The following is a 19670-nucleotide window of genomic DNA, read 5'->3' on the forward strand; positions in this document are numbered from 1 at the left end:
TAGGAATGGAATGGTGGAAACCAAACCAAAGGAGAGACGGACAGAGAAGTTTAAGTTCACGAAAAGGGAGGAAAATGACCAAATTGAAGGCGGTTTGCAGAGGCCAGAGACACAAGGGGTTTGTTTGAAGGGTGGGCTGGAAAGGGGTGGGGGTGGGCAGCGAAGAAGGCCAGGAGGAGGGCTGAGGGATGCGAAGGGGGTGGGGCTTCCGGAACAGCTCCTGTGTGCTGAGAGGCAGCACAGGGGAGCAGTGAGAGTGCTGCACCTGGACCCGGACAGTCTGAGGTCCAGGTCCTGTGTGGCCGTGGACAGGTGACCTGACCCTCCGTGCCTTCGTTCCCCGCTCTGAGTAATGGACTTCGTGAAGTCCGTAGGGAGCACAGAGGCTGTGCTGGGTCAGCCCTGCGTGGCTGCTGCCGCCGGTGTCGTCACCTCTCCCACTCGGCTTGCCGGGCCCTGTGCCCCGGTCCTCAGGGTTGGGCAGGAAGTTCCCGTCATGGCTCTGGGGTCGGCCAGTGCGAGTTCAGATCGCAGCTCTGCCTCGTGGACTGGGTGACCTTGGATGAGAGAGCAGACCTTGGTGAGCCTCTGTTTCGTCGTGTGGAAGGCTGTGGCTTCTGTGCACCAGCCTTGCTGGAGAGCTGTGGCCATTAAACAAGGTCCTGCCAGGGACAGGGGGGCTCGCTGTTGTCCTCACTGTCCTTGTGCCTGTCCAGGGCCTGCAGCCTCCAGTTTCTTGGCTTCCCCTGCCCTGCAGCCCCTCAGCCCTGGCTTTGTAGGTGGAGGCAAGGCTCTGGCCAACAGGAAGTGGAGTGCTTGGGGTACTGGGTCAGTGTCCTGGATGGATGCCAACCCCTCTGCACCCCCACCCCCACCCCCTGCCTTGTGAGGCCTCCCTAGTCCTGTCCCAGTGTGCACAGTCTTGAGTGACATGGACATGGGGACATTGAGGCTGAGGGAATTCTGGGAGGTGAGTGTGGTAGGGAGCTGCTGCCAGCCGACCTGCAGTAGTCATTGTCCTATCATGGCAATCGTGGGCAAGAGCCGCCTGGGCAGCCAGTCTGGCCGAGACAGTGGCCAAGGCCCTGCTCTATGTGTGCCTCAACCTGGGACTTTTTGGTCCCCAGTACCCCACAGACACTGTCCCTACTAGGTCAAGGGCATGACATTGCTTTCTTTCCTTTTAAATTATTTATTTACTTGAAAGTCAGAGTTAGAAAGAGAGGGGGGAGAGAGAGAGAGAGAGAGAGAGAGAGAGAGAGAGAGAGAGAGAATGAATCACTCTTCCATCTGCTGGTTCACCCTCCAGAGGGCCACAATAACCAGCATTGGGCCAGGATGAAGCCAGGAGCCAGGAGCTTCTTCCGGGTCTCCCACATGGGTGCAGGGGCCCAAGCACTTGGGCCATCTTCTGCTGCTTTCCCAGGCCATTAGCAGGGAGCTGGATCAGAAGTGGAGCAGCTGAGATAGGAACCAGCGCCCTTGTGGGATGCCAGTGTCCCAGACCTGAGCTTTCAATTCCAGCTGAGTCACCCGCTTGCTTGGGGAAGTGGCTTCAGCTCTCTGAGCCTCTTTCTCTGTAAGAACGGGAATAAATAAAATGAATCTCCTAGCACTGTGACAAGCTCCAGCATACAGTAGGTCTCAACAAAGAGTCCCCATGGGAGCCGCGGTGGAATCGGCGTGGACGTGTCCACGGGCTGGTCTAGTCCCCTCGCCCCTCCTTGGTGCACCTTGCAATCTGCAGGCAGCTGTGCTGAGACAGGCCCTCGCGCACAAACCTTCAGTGACTCCCTGCTGCCACTCTTGGTTCACTCATTCGTTCGGCAGATGTTTAAGGGGACCCTGACCGGGAGGTAGCGTTCACCAGGAGTGCATGAACCTGGAAGTGTTCTCTGAGTGAACGCCTCCAAGCTGCCCAGGCTCTGTGGTGGATTTTTTGGGGAAACTGAGGCTGAGAGGAGTCATCCTTTGGGGTCAAGCACTTCCCAGCATGGACCCTCTGTTAGGATTCCAGCGCCCCTGGGAGGAGGCGAGGTCTTTGGGGCTGAAGCAGGGCTGTGGGTGGTTCCTCTGGGCCAGAGGCAGGAAGAAGGGGGCGCTCAGAACTTCCTCACACTCCCCCTCCTGAGTCCTTCCCATCGTGGGGTGTGGCGGTCCCAGCTCCACCTGACTCAAGCCCGCTGCCACCACCACGGGCCACTGAGGATCTCCTGCAGGGTGACTCACCCTCGTGGGACTAGCCTATGTCAGGGTGGCCCTTGGCAGCGGCCAGAAGCCGGGCTTGCTCGCCTGGCCCTGGGCTCCCAATCCCAGGCTCCACCAGGCACTGGCTCCGCCTGACCCTCGAGGTGGCCTGACCTTGGGCTGACAGCGCTGACTTCACCCTCACCAGACCTGCCTGCCTTCCCCAGGGAGGGGCGTGGGTGTGCAGTCACACAGATCTCGCGCGGCTGCTGGCTGCTGACCAGCTGTGGGGCTTCTGTGTGTAACAGGTCCTCGTCCATAAAGTGAATGCCAGTGTGGTGAGGAGCACGTGCCCTCGGGCCTGGAAAGAGGCTCAGCGCAGGGCCTGGCACGGAGCCAGCCGGAGAAGCGTCAGCTGTTGTTTCTGTTGTGAATGATCGCAGTGGGGGCCGGCGTTTGGTGCAGTGTTTCGTCTGCTGCGTGGGATGTCCACATCCCGTATCTCAGTTCCTAGGTTCGAGCCCAGACTCAGCTTCCAATCCAGATTCCTGCTAATGTGCACCCTGGGAGGCAGCAGGTGATGATCCAAGAACTTGGGTCCCTGCCACCCACGTGGGAGACCCAGACTGAGTTCCCAGAACTTGGCATTGGCCTGGCCCAGCGCTGCTGTTGCAGGCACTCGGGGAATGAACCAATGGAGGGGAGATCTCTGTCTCTTTCTCTACCTTTCAACTGAGATACGGAGAGAGACCCTGCCCCCGCTCTGGGAAGGAGACCCACTCTGGCAGCCCTTGCTCAGGAAGCTCCCCCTCCCCCTACCCCGGGGAACCCAGGACCCCCTCCTCCATGGAGATTGTCCCCTCGCATGCCCAGCTCTGATGTGACCTTCCTCCCAGAGTTCCCGAATCACCCACCTTGGGGCCCCCTCTGACCTCAGACTCTTTTTCTTTTCCAGGAAGAGTGATGGACAGAACCAGCGCTTCCCTCAGGCACTAGGCCTATCACAGGGGGACTTGGCTCCCTTGCCAGCCGCTTCACCCTACCCTAAGGTAAGCGACCCCCTGGCCCAGCCCTGCCACCATCCTGACCTGGGGCCTCCCCTAGGGCTGGGAGATGCCTGCAAGGCGGAATGTTCAGGCAAATGCCATGGGGGTGCCGCTGCGACACCTGGGTGGCCCTGAGGGGTTGAGCCAGGGTCTGGGGACCTGCTGGGCGCCGGACTTGGGGCTACCCTAAGCTAAGCAGCTGGTGATAAACTGGCCATGCAGCTGATGGTCATCTGCACACTCACCACCACCCTCCGTCCCCTCACCTGTCAGTCAGGTATGAGGATGGCATAGGAAAAGGGCCAATAAAGCAATCCAGACCCAAGACCTGGCAGGAAGTCAGAGCCCTGAGGACAAGGCTGTAATCACCAGAATCAAGTGTTTGCCCAGCACCTGCCCCGTGCCAAACCCTGTGCTGGGGGCCAAGACCGGAAGTCAGTCTGCCCCGAGCCTGCCCTGGGGAGCCGAAGAGAAGAGAGAAAGAACCGAGCAGCTTATGCAGAGCGTCAGGTACAGGTCATGAGTGCTAGTGCAAGGTGCTTCCAAAGGTTTGTGGAAGGAGAGGATTAAAAAGTGAGTTCATTTTGGTACAAAACATTCTGGAACTCCACGGGTAGTTTTTCATAATACACATTTTCCGTGAGACTTCAAATTTATTGAGATTTGCCACGTGCCAGGTGAGTACTTGGTGCTTTCCAAGCAGTGGCTCGGTCCCTCGCCTGCTCTGAGCACTGTGCGGTGACTGCTATTTTTAGTCTCATTTTGCAGATGGGAAAAGTGAGGCCCAAAGAGGTCAGCTCGCTTGCCCAGAGGCACACAGGCTGACTACAATGAGGCCAAGATGGATGGAGTTGTCTGGCCAGGGGCCTGGTCTTCTGATCCTTGTAACCCATACTCGCTTTTGTAGTACACTTTGCAATTTCTTTTCTTCTTTTTTTTTTTTTTTTTAAGATTTATTTATTTATTTGAAAGGCAAAGTTACAGAGAGAAGGAGAGAGAGATCTTTCATCTGCTGGTTCATTCCCCAAATAGCCACAACGGCTGTGATTGGGCCAGGTCGAAACCAGGAACTTGGAGCTTCATCTGGGTCTCCCACATGAGTAGCAGGGGCCTAAGGACTTTGGCCATCTTCCTCTGCTTTCCCAGATGCATTAGTAGGGAGCTGGATCAGATGTGGAGCAGCCAGGACTTGAACCGGTGACCATATGGGATCCCCCATGTCGCAGGTGCTGGCTTAACCCGCTACACCACAGCGCCAGACCCTACTTTGCGGTTCGGTCATGTCTCTTGGTCCTCTCATCTGGGTGGCAGGCACTCTCCAGATGAGGACCTGGATACTCACAGAGGAGAAGGGGTTTCCCAAGGTCACACAGCCAGGACATAGCAGAAGCAGGACCTACCAGGCTCTCCCCTCAGAGCTCTGGCCTAGAACCAGGGCCAGGCACCTTTCCAGGGCCAGGAGGGCAATGACCAGGGAATGATGTCCACATGTGGGACCACCACCTCCAAGGAGTTCCCACGTGGGGCTGCTGGCGGCAGCAGGAGGGGACTCCTGAGACCTTTTCCTGCCTTCCTTGCCTGCAGTAGTTCAAGGCTGGGCCCTGTGCGTCCCGGGGCCTGCAGGAAGGATGCCACTTGTAGCAGCTGCTCACTGGAGCAGCAAGTCTGTGAATGAGGCTCCAGGCCCTCTCCCTCCCACAAAGCATCCCTGGGTGCTCCCAGGGGCTGTGTGCCCTCAGACCACAGCTTCCTCTCCCGGGACCTCAGTCTTCCTGTCAGGAAATGGAGAGTGGAGCAGCCCATTGCCGCTCAGACAGCCTGGGGGCGGCTCTGCCTCGAAGCCTCTGTTTGTGCCAGCACAGCTCGGGCAGCTCCTAACCCACTCCCACTCCGGGATCAAGACACAGTCTGTGTCTGTGCACAGGAACACAGGGCTGACTCATCTGGGTTCCCAGTGAGCCAGCGGTGGCCTGAGGGAGCCCAGGCCTGGGACGCAAACTGCATTCCCCTCCCCCAGCCAGTCTGAGGGGCGAGTGACCCTCTTCCTTCCTGGGCCGACTGGCAAGTCTCTGCCCTCTCCAGGCCTCAGTTTCCCCATCAGTAACACAAAGACGGCAATTCCTCCCCTACCCACCTTGCCAGCTTGCCCGTGGCGGTGGTCACAAACTGCTTTGGAAGTAAGTTAGGAAGCTGAACTGTTGTCAGCACCAGGGCTGCAAGGAGCACCCAGATGGGCTGTCCCTTGCACTTTGGGAAACCACCTTTGTCCAGACCCTGAGCCACTGGGGCCCTCCGACCCACACCCACAGGGCGTTTCCACTCTGGGTTCAGAAATCTGCACCCCCACCCAGGCCCCACCTACCCACATCTGTGTAGACACATTCACGAACCTACACATGTGCATAAGCACGAGATGCACACACACACACACACACACATACCTAGGCATTCCCATATACACAGCCACTTCCTGTCTTGGAGTCACACACACACACACACCCGTGCACACCTCTCTCCGCCCACCAGGCACACAGATACCTCCTGTGCTGCGAGCAGATCTCGCCTCCCCCAGAGGCAGTGTGGGAAGGGATGTTTCTCTGGCTGCATTTCAGTGGGTGCCCGGAAGCGCTCGGGCCTGGAAGTGGCTGTGTAAATCAATATTTACCGCTGTTAATTATTAAAAGCGAAGCTGCATCGTGTCTGGAACATATATCCCGGGAGTTCCCGCCGCCACTCCAGGCCCAAACCTGACCACCTGACCCAGGGCCGGGTCCTGGGGGGGAAGGAAGGTACAGCGCTTCCTTCCAGGAACCCTCGGCCCTGGGAGCTGACAGCACTGGACAGCTGCTGGCAGCTCTTTGGGAAGCCGAAGCACAGCCCCAGCCCCACTGCGTCCAAAGCAGCCTGTGACGGCTGCCATTTCCCCCACATCTGCCTAACTGAGCGGGTGGCAAGGCGCCGGCCCTGGTCTTGCATACCGCAGCCGGGCCGGCGGGGGACACACTGCAGAGAGGGCTGGGAGGGCCTGCAGAGACCTTACATTTCAGATAGATAAGTAGAGGCCCGCAGCAGTGGCAGGGACACACTCAAGGCCACTCAACAAGTTGTAGTGAGGCCAGAGTGAGAGCCCACCTGGACCCGGACCACGGGGCGTTGGCAGTCCTCCCCAGGCACCGTGGTCATGGCCGGATCCCAGCAGTTAGGGCATGGGGGAGAAAGGGCCGCAGCCAGCCCCTGGCAGGCACGGGGCACGTGTTGGAGGTGGGGGAAGGGAGGGGAAGAGCAGCTCCAGGCCCTTCCTCGGATCCCTGTTCTGCCTTTTCCCAGCTGAGCAGCCCTGGGCAGGCTGTTTCACCTCTTGGAATCAGTTTTCTCATCTGTATAAAGGGTGACATTTGGACCTCCCGGGTTGTGGCGAGATGAAGAGACAAGTCAAAGTCCCAGTCTATCCCAAGAACCACGTCCTTGAGGCCCCGAGGCGGGGAAGACTGAGAAGGAGGGCTGCGGACCCCTCCGGGAGCCCAACCGGCCAAAAGCCTCGCAGCGCGCGGGCCAGGACGCGCAGGCGCAGTGCCCGGGGGCCGCGGGCCGGGCCGCCCGGGGGGCGGGGACACCGAGGCCCCGCCCCTGCCCCGCGCCGCCCGTACCTGGCGTCCCGCCCCCTCCGGGCCCGGCCGCCCGGCGAGCCCAGCGCAGGCATCGCCGCCGCCGCCGCCGGGAGCCGGGAGCTCGGAGCTCGGCGCTCGGCGCTCGGCGCTGCGGGGCCCGAGCCGAGGCGCGCGCGGGCCGGAGCCTGCCGGGCCAGCTGAAGCGCCGCGGGGGCGGGGGCCGGGGCCGGGCTGGGGTCGGGATGGCGCAGCCGCGGCCCCCAGCGCCCCCCGGACGCCCGCGGAGGGGCTCATTGCCCGTTGGGGCCGGCTGGCAGGTGAGAATCCGGGGTGGGGGCGGCCTGGCCGAGGAGGTCCCGGGGACCGACTCAACTGGACTTTCTTGGAGCCCAGCAGATTCTGCCCGAGCCAGGACGGGTGTGCAAGGCTCGGTCGTGGAGGGTGTGTTAGCTCCTGGGCAGACACCCGGCCCCGGCGGCCCTGGGTGCACCCCTGCCCTGGGGTCCTGGCCTTGGGGCTCTCCTTACAGCTGCCCACGGAACACTGAGGCGCCAGGCACCAGTGGCACCGGCTGTGCCCTGCCGTGGGGACCGCCGTGCCCCTCGATGGGGTCTGAATGTTACAGAGTAACTTTGTAGGGTGCTCCCATCTGGGCCACATCACCCACAGCCCTCACCATGTGTCAGGGCGTCTGCTGCTCCCTAACTGTGGGTGTTCCTTTGCCTGTGTGTCGTCTCAGTGACGGTACCATGTGTCAGTGTTTGTGTGACTGTGATTCCCCGAGCAACAAGGAGGATTTCATTGTTCCTGGCTATGTTTGGTCAGCCTGCGCGGGGTGCCTCGGGGGCCATCATCAGGCCCCCACATCCGTGTGGTGCTGGGGCTCGGCGGGCCTGAGGCTGGCTGGCTGGCTCAGGAACATGTCAGTGTCAGTGTTGCTGTGATCCAGTGTGCTGGCTGACAGGTGTGTGTCTGTACCATCTGCTCCGGCTGCCTGTGGAATTGTCTTTTCCAAACACAGGGGTGATGAGTGTGGCCACAGGGCACGTGGGTCTCCCAGGGACTCCCATGGTGGATTTCAAGGGAGTCGTGCGTCTGTGGGCAGGCCTCAGAGCACGCATCCTGGGTGTCTGTGTGTCGTGATGTTCGCCAGGGCTCCGTCTGTGTATGTGATGAGGGAGGGGGGTGTGAGGTCAGGCCTGTGCCTCTGATCCTTGCAGATGATGAACCACTCGTGTGGTTGCTGGTTGCTTCTTCCTTTTCTCATTTCTCAGAAGTCTCTTGGCGTGGTGGGGTGGTCCCGCCATGCCTGTTGCACCGCATGCGGGACCCTCCTGGGCACGGGAGCTGGGGGTCGTGGCTGTGAGTGAGGCTCTGAGCTTCCCTCTGCACATCTGCCTGTACCTGGGAGCGCCTGACCTAACAGTGTGTGCTGCTGGTGCAGCTTCCTGTGTGGCATTGACGTTGTGTGTCTCATGGTGCGTGGACCTGTGTGAGTGTGTGTGAGTGGGTGTGCTATTGTGTAACTCGGATGCCAGCATCTGTGTTTGTGTGTTAACATGTAGCTCTGAGTCTCAGAATCAGTGTGCCTAGACCTCGTGTGTGTGTGTGTGTGTGTGCATTGCTTTCTTGATACAAAAATGTGTGCATAGTTTAAGTATCAGTGTGCAGGCCTCTGTGTGTGTGTGTCTGCCAGCAGGAAGGAGAAAGAGCGTGTGTGTGTTTCCTGGTACACAACTCCACAGCTCAGGCAGTGCCCCCACTGGGCTGCAGGAACTGCCCGAGTTGAGCCGAGGAGATGCTGGGGGAGGGGCACCATCCTGGAGACTCTGGGGGCTTCTCCAGCCCAGCCCCCAGCCCCAGCCAGCAAGGATGCTGCCTTCCAGGAAGGCTGGTAGGGAGTTGGCCAGTGCTGCCAGCAGCTGGCAGACGCCAGATTAACCCCGTGTGTGCCCGCACTCGCCCAGGACTGGCTCCCTCGAGCCTGGTAGGGTGCCTGTGGGCTCGCATGCAGGTGTTGGGCTGATGCACATGCCAGCACCCCCTTCCCCAAGGAGCCCCCCAACCCAGCCCACACTACTGGGGGAGGGGGCTGCCTGAGCAGTGGCCTGTGGCGGGAGTTTACCACATCTGGTCTTCTTCCGGTAGATGGGTGGGACCCCAGACCCTCCTGTGGAGCTTGGCTGGGCTCGTCCCCGGGGCTCTCCTGAGCTCTGCGTTCTGAGCCTGGCCCTGTCAACCTTGCAGTGACGTGGGGACATCTGTCCCAGGGGAAAGGTCTGAGTGGGATGGGCTCTCCGGGGCCCGAGTTCTGAGCTCTGGTTTCCCCACACTTGGCAGTGGGTCAGGCTCTGCAGGTCCCCTGCCCAGAGCCCCCTCCCAGCAGGGCCCTGCGCTCCCTGTTGCTGCTTGGACATGCACCGCAGGGGTTGGGCAGAGTTGGGGGAGGGTGGGGACGGGGGCGGGGTGGAGGGGGGCTGATCAGGATCCTCCAGCCACCCTTAGGACTGACCTGGCTCTCCCCGTCTCTGTTGCAGAACACAGATCTGTTTGAAATGATTGAAAAGATGCAGGTGAGGAGGGCTCTCCAGCCCAGCCTGGGGGCTGCCGTGAGGGCCCTGGCTCTGACTCCAGCCCTCTACCTGCCGAGATCTGGTCAGGAGAAGATGGTAGCAGCTCAGGTCCATAGTCCTCTTTCTGGGAGTCAGGGGGAGGAGACTGGCAATGCCCAACCCCCATCCAGGTTCCCAGCGCCCATTGCTGGGCATGTCTCCTACCCACCCCTGCATACACCCTACCCTGTCCCACCAGGGGCAACACAGGCTCCACGGAGGGGATAAATGCCAGGGAAGCCTGGCAGCCAGAGCGCAGCCCTGCCCTGGTCCCTGACCCCTGCCTTGACCCAGTCTCACAGGTCTTTGACTGCTCTTCGCATGGGTGTGGTCAGGAGGTGGGCAGGGGGTGACTGGGGGTAGGGTGGCTCAGCCCGCACTGCCCTCTCTCTCCTGCCCCTCGTCTCTCCTCCTCCCCACGTATCTGTAGATGCAGTAGCCGCTCCCCCAACACCCACACAGGCGCATGCAGCTCCCCCGCCCCCACTCCCAGCGGCAGGGCACACATGTGCATTGCACTCCTGTGCTGAGCCCCCAGCCCACCCTGCTGCTGCAGCCTCCACCGTCCCAGGTCGCCACCAGGACAGCCACTGTGCAGGGAAATCGGGCAAAGGCACAGCCCTCGGAGCGAGGGCTTCCCGCGTTGGGCCGGGCACGCGGGGGTGACGGTGCTGCCTTCTCTCGCAGGGAAGCAGGATGGATGAACAGCGGTGCTCCTTCCCGCCACCCCTCAAAGTAGGTGGGCCAGGCCAGCTGCCTCCGAGGGCAGGGGGCTGGGGGCCGGGGGCCGGGTCGGGGCTGGAAATGCAGCCACAGCTACCATCACCGTGGAGGCCAGAATCCACTCACCTTTCCATGAAGTCTCCCTGGGTGCCAGGAGCTGGCTGGGGGCGGGGGGCAGGTGAACAGGGCACACCCAGCCCTGCCCTCCAGTTCTGTGATGTGCAGGACAGCCTTGCCGTGGGGCTGGGGGCCTTCCTCCTGGCCCCTCCCTCACCACACACCCTCTGCAGCTTGCCTCACCCCAGAGTGCAAGCCCTTGCCCTTCAGAATCCAGTGGCCGGCAAATGTCTCCCCTGAAGGCTGACACAGTAGCAGGGCAGGAAGAGTCACCCAGGACTGTGTGGCCCACGAGCTCCTGCTGCGTGATGCTCCTGGGACAGGGCGGGCAGCGGCCAGGGGGCCTGATAAAAGACCCTTGTTTGGGGCATTTTCCTTAGGGAGGGAGCTACCCAGTCCATGCAGATGGACATGTGGCTCTTGGTAGTGGGGGACCCCAGCAATCTGAAAAGACTGGCATCCAGATTGAGGGCAGCGGGCTCGGGGTTCAGGGAGGGTTCATGGGCCATAAGCCAGATGCTTTGTCCAAGACAGGGGCCCCCAAAGCTCCGTTCCCAGCCCAGCAGTAGCGGTGCCACCTCTTGGGCCCCGTCCACCCGGGTTGCCCCAGAAACTGCTGTGTCGAAGGCCCTGCAGGAGCCCAGGGGGTGAGACCCCATGCTCTCGGGATGCTGGGAGCACAGAGGGGAGGACCCCGCCCCAGCTGGACCCTGCCTTGCTTGTGTTTTGCAGACGGAGGAGGACTACATTCCCTACCCAAGCGTCCATGAGGTACCCGGCTGGAGCTGGCAGCCCTCAGCAGGGCATGGGGCACCCAGGTCCTCCCCCACCACAGGCCTTGCCTTGGGGGCTGGAGACTCAGTTTACAGGCCTGACTTCAGAGCCTGTTTGAATCCTTAGGCCTCTTGAGCCAGGGTCATGCTCCTAGCTCTAGCTGCCCCGGGCCCCCACCCTCAGATTGGGACCAGGGCTCAAGACTGGGTCAGTACTGGGGCAGGTACTGCCAGGGGGGTGGACGCAAGCCATGGAGGCCACAGAGACTCTGGGTTGTTCCCCAGGCCCCCTTGGCCATGACAGAAGTGGCCCTGGGTCTGAGTTGGGAGGGTGCCCTGGGGCTCCCATTGGGGCGCAGTATGGAGTGGCTCTCAGCCCAGTGCCCCCTCAGGTCCTGGGGCGAGAAGGGCCCTTCCCCCTCATCCTGCTGCCCCAGTTTGGGGGCTACTGGATTGAAGGCACCAACCACGAAATCACCAGCATCCCCGAGACCGAGCCGCTGCAGTCGCCCACGACCAAGGTCAAGCTCGAGTGCAACCCCACGGCCCGCATCTACCGGAAGCACTTTCTTGGCAAGGTGGGTGGGGCGTCTGCCGCAGGTCGGGGGAGGGGGGGCTGGCTGGGGTGGGAGGCTGGGACCCAGAGGGAGCAGAAGGCATGTGTGGGGGCTGGGTGACAGTCCCAGAGCCCTGGGTCTTGGGGAGCACGCATGGTGGATTCACCCATTCGGTCCACAACCACTGATTGCGAGCGGCAGTATGTGGCATGGCGAAACTTCCGAGTCCTGGCTGTGCCACCTGCCTGCAGCCAGGTGCTGAGCATCTCTGTGCCTTGATTTCCTCACCTGTGAAAGCGGGGATGGCCGTGACACCCACCTCCTGCGGCACTTGTCAGGTGTGTGGACACACACTTGTAAAGTGTGTGAACAAACTCCACCAGAGTTAGCACATAAGGAACACCAGCTGTATGCCCGCCCTCTTCTGTGTACCAGGTACACAGACCCAGCCCCTGCCCTCGGGCAGCTTGGGGTGGGGGCTGGGAGAGTGTCCCGGCTCCACTGGGCTGCAGGGACTCTGCCCAGGGAGTGTCAATTACTGGAGGAGGTGAGGGCTCGCGCTGGCCCTTGTGTGTTAGATTCCACAGTCAGGCGCTGTGTCTGAGCCAATTTGCAGCCAAAATGAAGGGAGTGTTTGTGGGCTCTGGGGGCTCACGGTCTCGGCCCTTCTGTTTCCTGATGGTGCGACCCTGGACAAGTGAATTATATAACCTTCTTGAGCCTCCTTCCTCGTCTGTAAAAACGGGGATAATAACAAGTACGCATGGATTTAAAGAAAATGTTTTCACCAAATTTATCTTTTATTTACTATTTTTAAAAAATGTTTATTTATTTATTTATTTGAAAGTCATAATTACATACGCAGAGAGAGCTATCTTCCATCCGCTGATTCACTCCCCAAATGGCTGCAACCGCCGGTGCTGGACCAGGCCAAAGCTGGGGACCAGGAACTTCAGCCGGGTCTCCTACTACTTAGGTGGCAGGGGCCCAAGTACCCAGGCCATCTTCTGCTGCTTTCCCAGCCCGTTACCAAGCACCTGGATCGGAAGTCGAGCAGCTGGGACTTGAACCGGCGCCCATATGGGATGCTGGCACTGCAAGTGGCACCCACCCACTATAGAGGCCTCAGCAGGGTCTTGCAGGCAGGGGGACCCAGGGCACCGTGGGGACCTCACACACAGCCTGCATGTGGGGGTTTTGCTGGAGGAGTGAGGCGCGAGAGATGGAGCTGGGAGCCTTGAACTCAGCAGTGTTTGAAGAGGTACAGGCCGGGGGTCGGAAGGCGCGTGGCGACAGAATGAGGTCAGCAGTGCAGGGGGGCCCCAGAGAAGCACAGCCATCTCCTGACTCTGGGAGGGGGCGGCTGGGGAAGCAGCCTGGAGCCGGGGCCCCGGGCCCTGGGCTGGCCAAGGGGAGAGGTGGGGGTGACTTCGGGGTTGACTTCCTGGGACTCTGAGCCCATTTTCCCACTGAGTCCCTTGGGCTTCCCTGGGCCTGGGTGGGGTGAGGGGGTCCACCAGGCCTTGCCAAGCCTGTCCTCCCTCCCTGCGGATGTCACCCTGGGCCGAGGCAGGGCTGCAGGCACTTTCCGTCCGAGGTCGGTCCAGGGTGCCCCTGAACTACAGCTTTACAGGACTCACACCCCCCCCCCCCCAGCCCGCCTCTTTCCCCGCCCGGCCTCTGAGCACAGGTGTTCATGTTTAAACAGGACTGACTTCCAGGGTGATTCCTGGGGCGGGTGTGGCTGAGGAGCCAGCTCCACTCCCAGGCTGGGGCTGGCAGGGGCAGCCGGGCCTGGCTAGGATGGCAGCTCCCTGTATTCCTGTCCCTCGGCTTTGGGGCTTTCGCACCTGGAGTGGCGACACCGGGCTCCTGTCTGGGGGGTGCCGTCCCTGACACCGTTGCTCCTCGTGCCCTCTGGGTGTCTCCTCCCAACCCGGTGCCCACTTCTCCATGTGGTACAGAAGGTTGGGAACCTGCCCAGTGAGCCGCCCTGTGATGTGTCTCACTTCCTGTTTCTCACGGCCCTGGCTTCAGGGGCCACAGAGCCACACTGTGGGCTATCAGCTGTCGGCTTTTTCTTATTGAGCACCTACTGTGTGCCCAGCCTTGTGGGGAGCAGAGGCTGGGAAATGGGTATACAGGTGCGGATATGGCCCCAACTTGGGTGAGAAGCTGGAGAATTGTGGTTACGACGGACAGTCACGGAAGGCCAAGTGTAGGCCAAGTACTTTCAAGTCTCTTTCAGCCCCTGCCACCAGCAAGAGAGGTGGGCTCATGGCCACTTTAGAGACCAGGAAAACAAGGCACAGAGAGGTGCGGTGACCTCCTTAGCCTCTCAGCCGGTAAATGGCAGAGCAGGGATCTGAATGTAGGTCCCTCCAGTGGGACACAATCGTGTGACCTTGACTGTGACACCTGCTGCTTGGCAAAAGACCTGTCTGTGTGGGAGCTGGCTTTTGGGGAGCCCAGGCTCAGCTTCATCCACTCCTCTGCCCTCCTCCTCCCACCTTAGGAGCATTTCAATTACTACTCACTGGACACTGCCCTCGGCCACCTTGTCTTCTCGCTCAAGTATGATGTCATCGGGGACCAAGAGCACCTGCGGCTGCTGCTCAGGTAGGGCGGTGTGGGCGGGGGGGGGGGGTGCTCAGGACAGCAGAGAGGGCTGGCTGAGCTGGATCTCAGATTTTACCCACTCTCCCAGTGGAGGTTGGTGGCCGAGCCAGGCCTGGTGTCTCTCATGCTGCCTGGTCTCCCAGTGGTCAGTCCACAGTCCTGGGGTGGAGAGGCTGCCACCCCCTCTCCCACCGCCTGGCCCCTCACCGTGCGGTGCTCTCCTTCCAGGACCAAATGCCGGACCTACCACGACGTCATCCCCATCTCTTGCCTCACCGAGTTCCCCAACGTGGTCCAGATGGCAAAGGTGAGGCCTCCGCTCCCTGAGCTTCCGGTGCCAGAGCCCCCAGGTGGGTGCGGGGCTGGGTGCATGCGGCCTGGCACACCTCTGCCACAGCCCTTCTCTCTGGTGCCGCCTGTGGCACTGCCACTGTGTCTGTGTGCCTCCCTGGGCTCTCCGGGCTCCTGCCCTGGGTGCTGTTGGCACTCTTAGTTTTATTTACTTGTTTTCATTTCATTTTATTTGAAAGGAAGACAGAGACAGAGAAAGACATCTTCATCCACTGGTTCACTCCCCAAATGTCCACAATAGTCAGGGCTGAGCCCAGAATTCAATCAGGGGTCTTTCATATGGGTGGCAGGGACCCAAATACTTGATCCATCCTCTGCTACCTCCCGGGGTACACATTAACAGGAAGCTGGATCAGAAACACAGGAACTGGGACACAAACCAGGTGCCTCCTGGGGACGGAGGCCTCCCCAGTGGCATCCTAACTGCTGGGCCACAACGCTCATCCCTTCGGGCCCTATTTGTGGCACCCTCGGATGCCAGGGACTGCAGCTCTCTGCACCCCATTCTGAGCAGCAGGGAGCTCCAGTCTGGCTGCAGTCTGGGTTGTTCCCAGCACGGCCCCTCCCCAGTCTTGGCCAGTGAGTCCAGGAGGCCCCCACCCCTCCCCCCAGCCACCCTCATGCCCCTCCCTCGTCTCCTGCAGCTGGTGTGTGAAGACGTCAATGTGGACCGATTTTACCCTGTGCTCTACCCCAAGGTATGGCTGGAGCTGGATCCTGCTCCCAGAGGCGGGTGTGGGCAATTAGGGAACGGAGGGTTTACTGGGCACCTACTGTGTACCATGTACTTTTTCCAAGCTCTCTCATTGAATCCTTACAATACCCCTGCAAAGTCCACTGTTTGCAGGAGAGGGACCACAGAAAGGGCCCATGTTTTGCCCAAGGATGCACGGCGGGTAAGGAGGACCTGCAGTTAAAGTGAGGGCCGGGTCTGGAGACTGCTGGCTGCTTGGGGCTCTCCCGAGGGCAGCCTGTGCATGGGCAGGCTTTCTTGTCCTCTGGCTCTGCCTTCTGACGCTAGCTAGAGTGGGCCTGGAGCGCCAACAGCAGACACGCCCATCAACACAGCCCCCTCCCCACCGCCCCGACCACATGGCTGCATGCCAGCTCTCCTGGGAGGCCCTGGGTCCCAGGTGCTGTGACAGTGTGGGGCAGGGACAGGGGCTTCTGTCTGAGACGAGCCAGGGGTTTGCTTGAAAGCCACGGAAGCCCTGTGGCCCTGCTGAATTCACAGAGTGAGGTCTGCAAGGGCTGGCACTGTCTAGGAAAAGTACCCTGAAGGAGTCAGGTCCCACCTGTGGGTTCCAGAAAGGGAAGAGGCCCGCGGTGAGGGGGAGAACTTGCTCAAGGTCCCGCAGCACATTGGCGGGACCTGGCTGTTCTAGAAAGGTGCCGTGGGTTCGCGGAGTGCATCGGGGGCAGGATGGGGGCTCGGGGTGAAATTCCCAGGCCAGGAGCCTGGGCTCTGGACCCCGGCAGGCCTGGATTCACGTCCCAGCTAGACCACAGCCACACTGCTTGAGTTCTCTGAAACCACGGTGCAGCGTGGGACAGCCCGAGTGTCGCCAGGGGCCTCTTTGGGGATCACACAGGGTATGCATGCAGAGCGCTTGGCCAGTGGGTGGCAGCCTGGCCAACGCAGTCGCCTCCCCCTGTGCTCGCCCGCAGGCTTCCCGCCTCATCGTCACCTTTGATGAGCATGTCATCAGCAATAACTTCAAGTTTGGAGTCATTTATCAGAAGCTTGGGCAGGTGCGCTCTCCTCCTCCTCCCTGCCCCCTGCCCTATCCCGCTCTGTAGCTGGGGCCTCAGACCTCTGCAGGGCAGAGCACCTGTCAAGGGGGCTCGGCTGCCCAGGAGCTCCGCGCCCCTCTGGGTGGGGGTGGGGGTGGGGACGGGCTGCTCAGGAGCTCCAGCTTGGTGACCTTGGCGCCTCTGTGTGGTCCCCAGACCTCCGAGGAAGAACTCTTCAGCACCAATGAGGAGAGCCCCGCCTTCGTGGAGTTCCTGGAATTTCTTGGCCAGAAGGTCAAACTGCAGGACTTCAAGGGGTGAGCTCGAGGGTGGGCTAAGCGGAGCCATCTGATCCGTGCCCCTGGGCAGGGAGGGAGTCCCCCATCCTGGCCCCACGGAGGCCTGGCCGGGGATGGAGACTGAGCCATGGCCTGGGGGGCCTGGGGGCAGGTTCCGAGGAGGCCTGGACGTGACCCACGGGCAGACGGGAACCGAGTCTGTGTACTGCAACTTCCGCAACAAGGAGATCATGTTTCACGTGTCCACCAAGCTGCCCTACACAGAAGGGGACGCCCAGCAGGTAGCCTGGGCACTCACCCACCTGCTTCCACCCGTCCGCCTATCCCCCCATCTACCTGTCTGCTCAGCGTCCATCACGCCCGGCTCAGTGCTGGGCCCCGGTACAGACACAGATGGGATCCAGTGCTGCCAAAAGCGGGTCCTAGCTGGGGAGCCGGGCTGCCGCGATGCTGCGACGCTCGGCTTCCACTTGTGAGACGTGGGGATGGTTCCTGCCCCTCGGCGAGCACGGAGGAGGATGCGGAGCGAGGCCTCAGTAGATGAGAGCCAGTCGTTTCCTGGGGAGCCGCGGCCATTATGGGGTCACTGGGGGCACTTGGGCTCGGTAGCGGTGGGGAACAGGAACGGCTTCCTCGACAGAGCGACCTGTGGGCCGCAGAGGAGCAGGAGGGATGTTCTCGGCCTGCGAAGGCCTGCAGTCGAGGAGGGTGAGGGCACGTTGTGGGAACCGCACTCAGAAGCTCGGCAGCTTCTCCTGAGCTTCCCGTGGGGCTGCCGCCTCGCCCCAGGCCCCAGCCCAGGCTGACCGAAGCGGTAATGGGACAAAGGTGGAAGAAGTTTCTTATTTTTAGGAGCTGTGTTTTAATAAGCGCCTCTGTGTGTGTGTCCGCATCGTGAGTGCACACTGAGCACAACTTGTTTGTTGAGGGCGTTTACATAGGAGAGGCTGGGGAGGCCCCCACCTGAAAGCCACTCTCCCCTGGCCAAGGAAACTAAAGTAACTCGCTGGCTCGTTCACCGCGGGCGCCCAGCCGCGCCCTGCCTGCTTCGAGCCTCCCCGGAGCCCCAAGGGCGCCCCCCCGCCGCGGGGGTCCCTCCGGCCAGGCTGTGAAGGCCTGTGGCCTGTGCTCAGTTGCAGCGCAAGCGGCACATTGGGAACGACATCGTGGCCGTGGTCTTCCAGGACGAGAACACGCCCTTCGTGCCCGACATGATCGCGTCCAACTTCCTGCATGCCTACGTGGTGGTGCAGGCCGAGGGCGGCGGCCCCGATGGCCCCCTCTACAAGGTGGGTGACCCTGGGGCCCCAGCCCCGGCTCCGCCCCACTGGGGTGCCTCTCTCTGGCTCACGGTTTCTAACTGGGGACCGTGGAGGGTAGTGGTGGTGGAGGATTCCCGTCATGCCTCTCTGCTCCCCAGAGTGCGGCCCCTCAAAGACACCAGCCACCCTCCTCCTGCTGGTGTGCTAGCTCCTCCTCCTACTTTCTTTCTTTCTTTCTTTCTTTCTTTCTTTCTTTCTTTCTTTCTTTCTTTCTTTCTTTCTTTCTTTTTTTTTTAAGATTTATTAATGTATTTGAGGTAGAGAGAGAGAGAGAGAGAGAGAGAGAGAGAGAGAGGTCTTCCATCTGCTGTTTCACTTCCCAGATGGCTGCAACAGCCAGAGCTGCACCCATCCAAAGCCAGGAGCTTCTTCCAGGTCTCCCACATGGGTGCAGGGACCCAAGGGTTTGGACCATCTTCCACTGCTTTCCCAGGCCATAGCAGATAGCTGGATCGGAAGTGGAGCAGCTGGGTCTCAAACTGGTGCCCATATGGGATGCTGGCACTGCAGGCGGCAGCTTTACCTGCTACATCATGGCACTGACCCCCTTTCTTTCTTTATTTCTAAGATTTATTAATAACCCAGTGGTTCACTCCTCAAATGGCTGCAACAGCCAGAGCTGGGCCAGGCCAAAGCCAGGAGCTGGGGACTCCATCTGGGTCTCCCACGTGGGTGCAGGGGCCCAAGTACCTGGGCCATGCTCCGCTGCTTTCCCAGGGGCATCAGAGGGAGCTAGATCAGAAGTGGAACAGCTGGGACTAGAATCAGCGCTCAGTGTGGCCAAAGCCAGGCCCCCTGTGCCTCCGTAGCCTCCTCTGCCTTCACTGTACCCCACGACCCCTGAGCTCTCCCATCCCCCACCCAGCCTGTCACTCAGGTTCTGGGCGGGGATGGAGGATAGAGCCCCTGGCGCAAAGGCCGCCTCCAGGCAGCAGTCACCCGTGGGGCAGGGCAGGAGGGGACAGGGCCTCTGGCCACCGTGCGGCAGAACAGGCCCCGGCTCCCACAGGGACAGCTGCCTCCCTTCCAGGTCTCTGTCACCGCAAGAGACGACGTGCCCTTCTTCGGACCCCCTCTCCCAGACCCCGCCGTGTTTCGGAAGGTGAGAGGCTGCCCCAGACCCTGTCTGGGTCCGAGGGCCACAGGTTCTGCCTGGCCGGGTCCTGAATCCCGCAGGGGCTGGGCCAGCAGGGCCCCGCTCACCACGTTGCTGGGGCCTGGCTTTTCGTCATAAAAACCTCACAGAAGGAACTGCATTGCATTGCTGTTTTCCATTTTCTGTAGCAGGCTCTGCGGCCTCTCCCCGTTCTCACTTTTCCGCCACTGGGGGGGCTTCTTTCCTCTTCAGTGTGGGGGTGGTGGGGCTCCCGGCTGTCCCCTGGGAGGGGGGCATGTCTCCGAGGGGTGGGCATGAAGGGCACAGGGGCCCCAGACACTGCCTGGGCTGAGGAGTGAAGCGGAGGACCCCAGCCCCCCACTTAGCCAGCTCCCTCCCTCCCCCCTTGTCCTCCACACTGGGGGCTCCCAGGGCCCTGAGTTCCAGGAATTTCTGCTGACAAAGCTGATCAATGCGGAGTATGCCTGCTACAAGGCAGAGAAGTTTGCCAAACTGGAGGTGAGGCCGGGCTGTTGGGGCTGAGCCACCCCCTCCCCCACCGCCCAGCCCTGCTCCTGGGGAGGGGAATGTGGGCCCCCTGGGGAGGGGGCATTCAGGAGGGCAGT

The 19670-nt window shown here is 61.1% G+C and overlaps 1 protein-coding gene across 13 annotated transcripts in view; it reads left to right on the forward strand.

Annotated features, from left to right (window-relative positions):
* The window catches only part of RAP1GAP (RAP1 GTPase activating protein), a 62378-nt gene that overhangs the window by 32141 nt on the left and 10567 nt on the right, over positions 1–19670 (forward strand). For 11 of the 13 annotated variants that reach the window (XR_016210223.1, XR_016210221.1, XR_016210222.1 and 8 more), the window contains 14 exons: positions 3143–3236; positions 9379–9414; positions 10141–10188; positions 11026–11064; positions 11459–11644; positions 14139–14242; positions 14471–14549; positions 15238–15291; positions 16262–16345; positions 16544–16644; positions 16778–16907; positions 17760–17915; positions 18979–19050; positions 19477–19563. Coding sequence is in view for 10 of the 13 variants with exons in the window: in XM_089299223.1 (XP_089155349.1) it covers positions 3143–3236; positions 9379–9414; positions 10141–10188; positions 11026–11064; positions 11459–11644; positions 14139–14242; positions 14471–14549; positions 15238–15291; positions 16262–16345; positions 16544–16644; positions 16778–16907; positions 17760–17915; positions 18979–19050; positions 19477–19563 (1270 nt within the window). In the remaining 3 variants the exon portion in view is untranslated. Of the gene's footprint in view, positions 1–3142; positions 3237–6906; positions 7159–9378; positions 9415–10140; positions 10189–11025; positions 11065–11458; positions 11645–14138; positions 14243–14470; positions 14550–15237; positions 15292–16261; positions 16346–16543; positions 16645–16777; positions 16908–17759; positions 17916–18978; positions 19051–19476; positions 19564–19670 lie in introns of those variants that run through there. The other 2 variants (XM_070077022.2, XM_070077023.2) reach the window with 1 other exon arrangement.

Source organism: Oryctolagus cuniculus, chromosome 7 (genome assembly GCF_051225735.1).
Source record: "Oryctolagus cuniculus isolate XC-2025 breed Fujian yellow rabbit chromosome 7, ASM5122573v1, whole genome shotgun sequence".
Classification (NCBI taxonomy): domain Eukaryota; kingdom Metazoa; phylum Chordata; class Mammalia; order Lagomorpha; family Leporidae; genus Oryctolagus; species Oryctolagus cuniculus.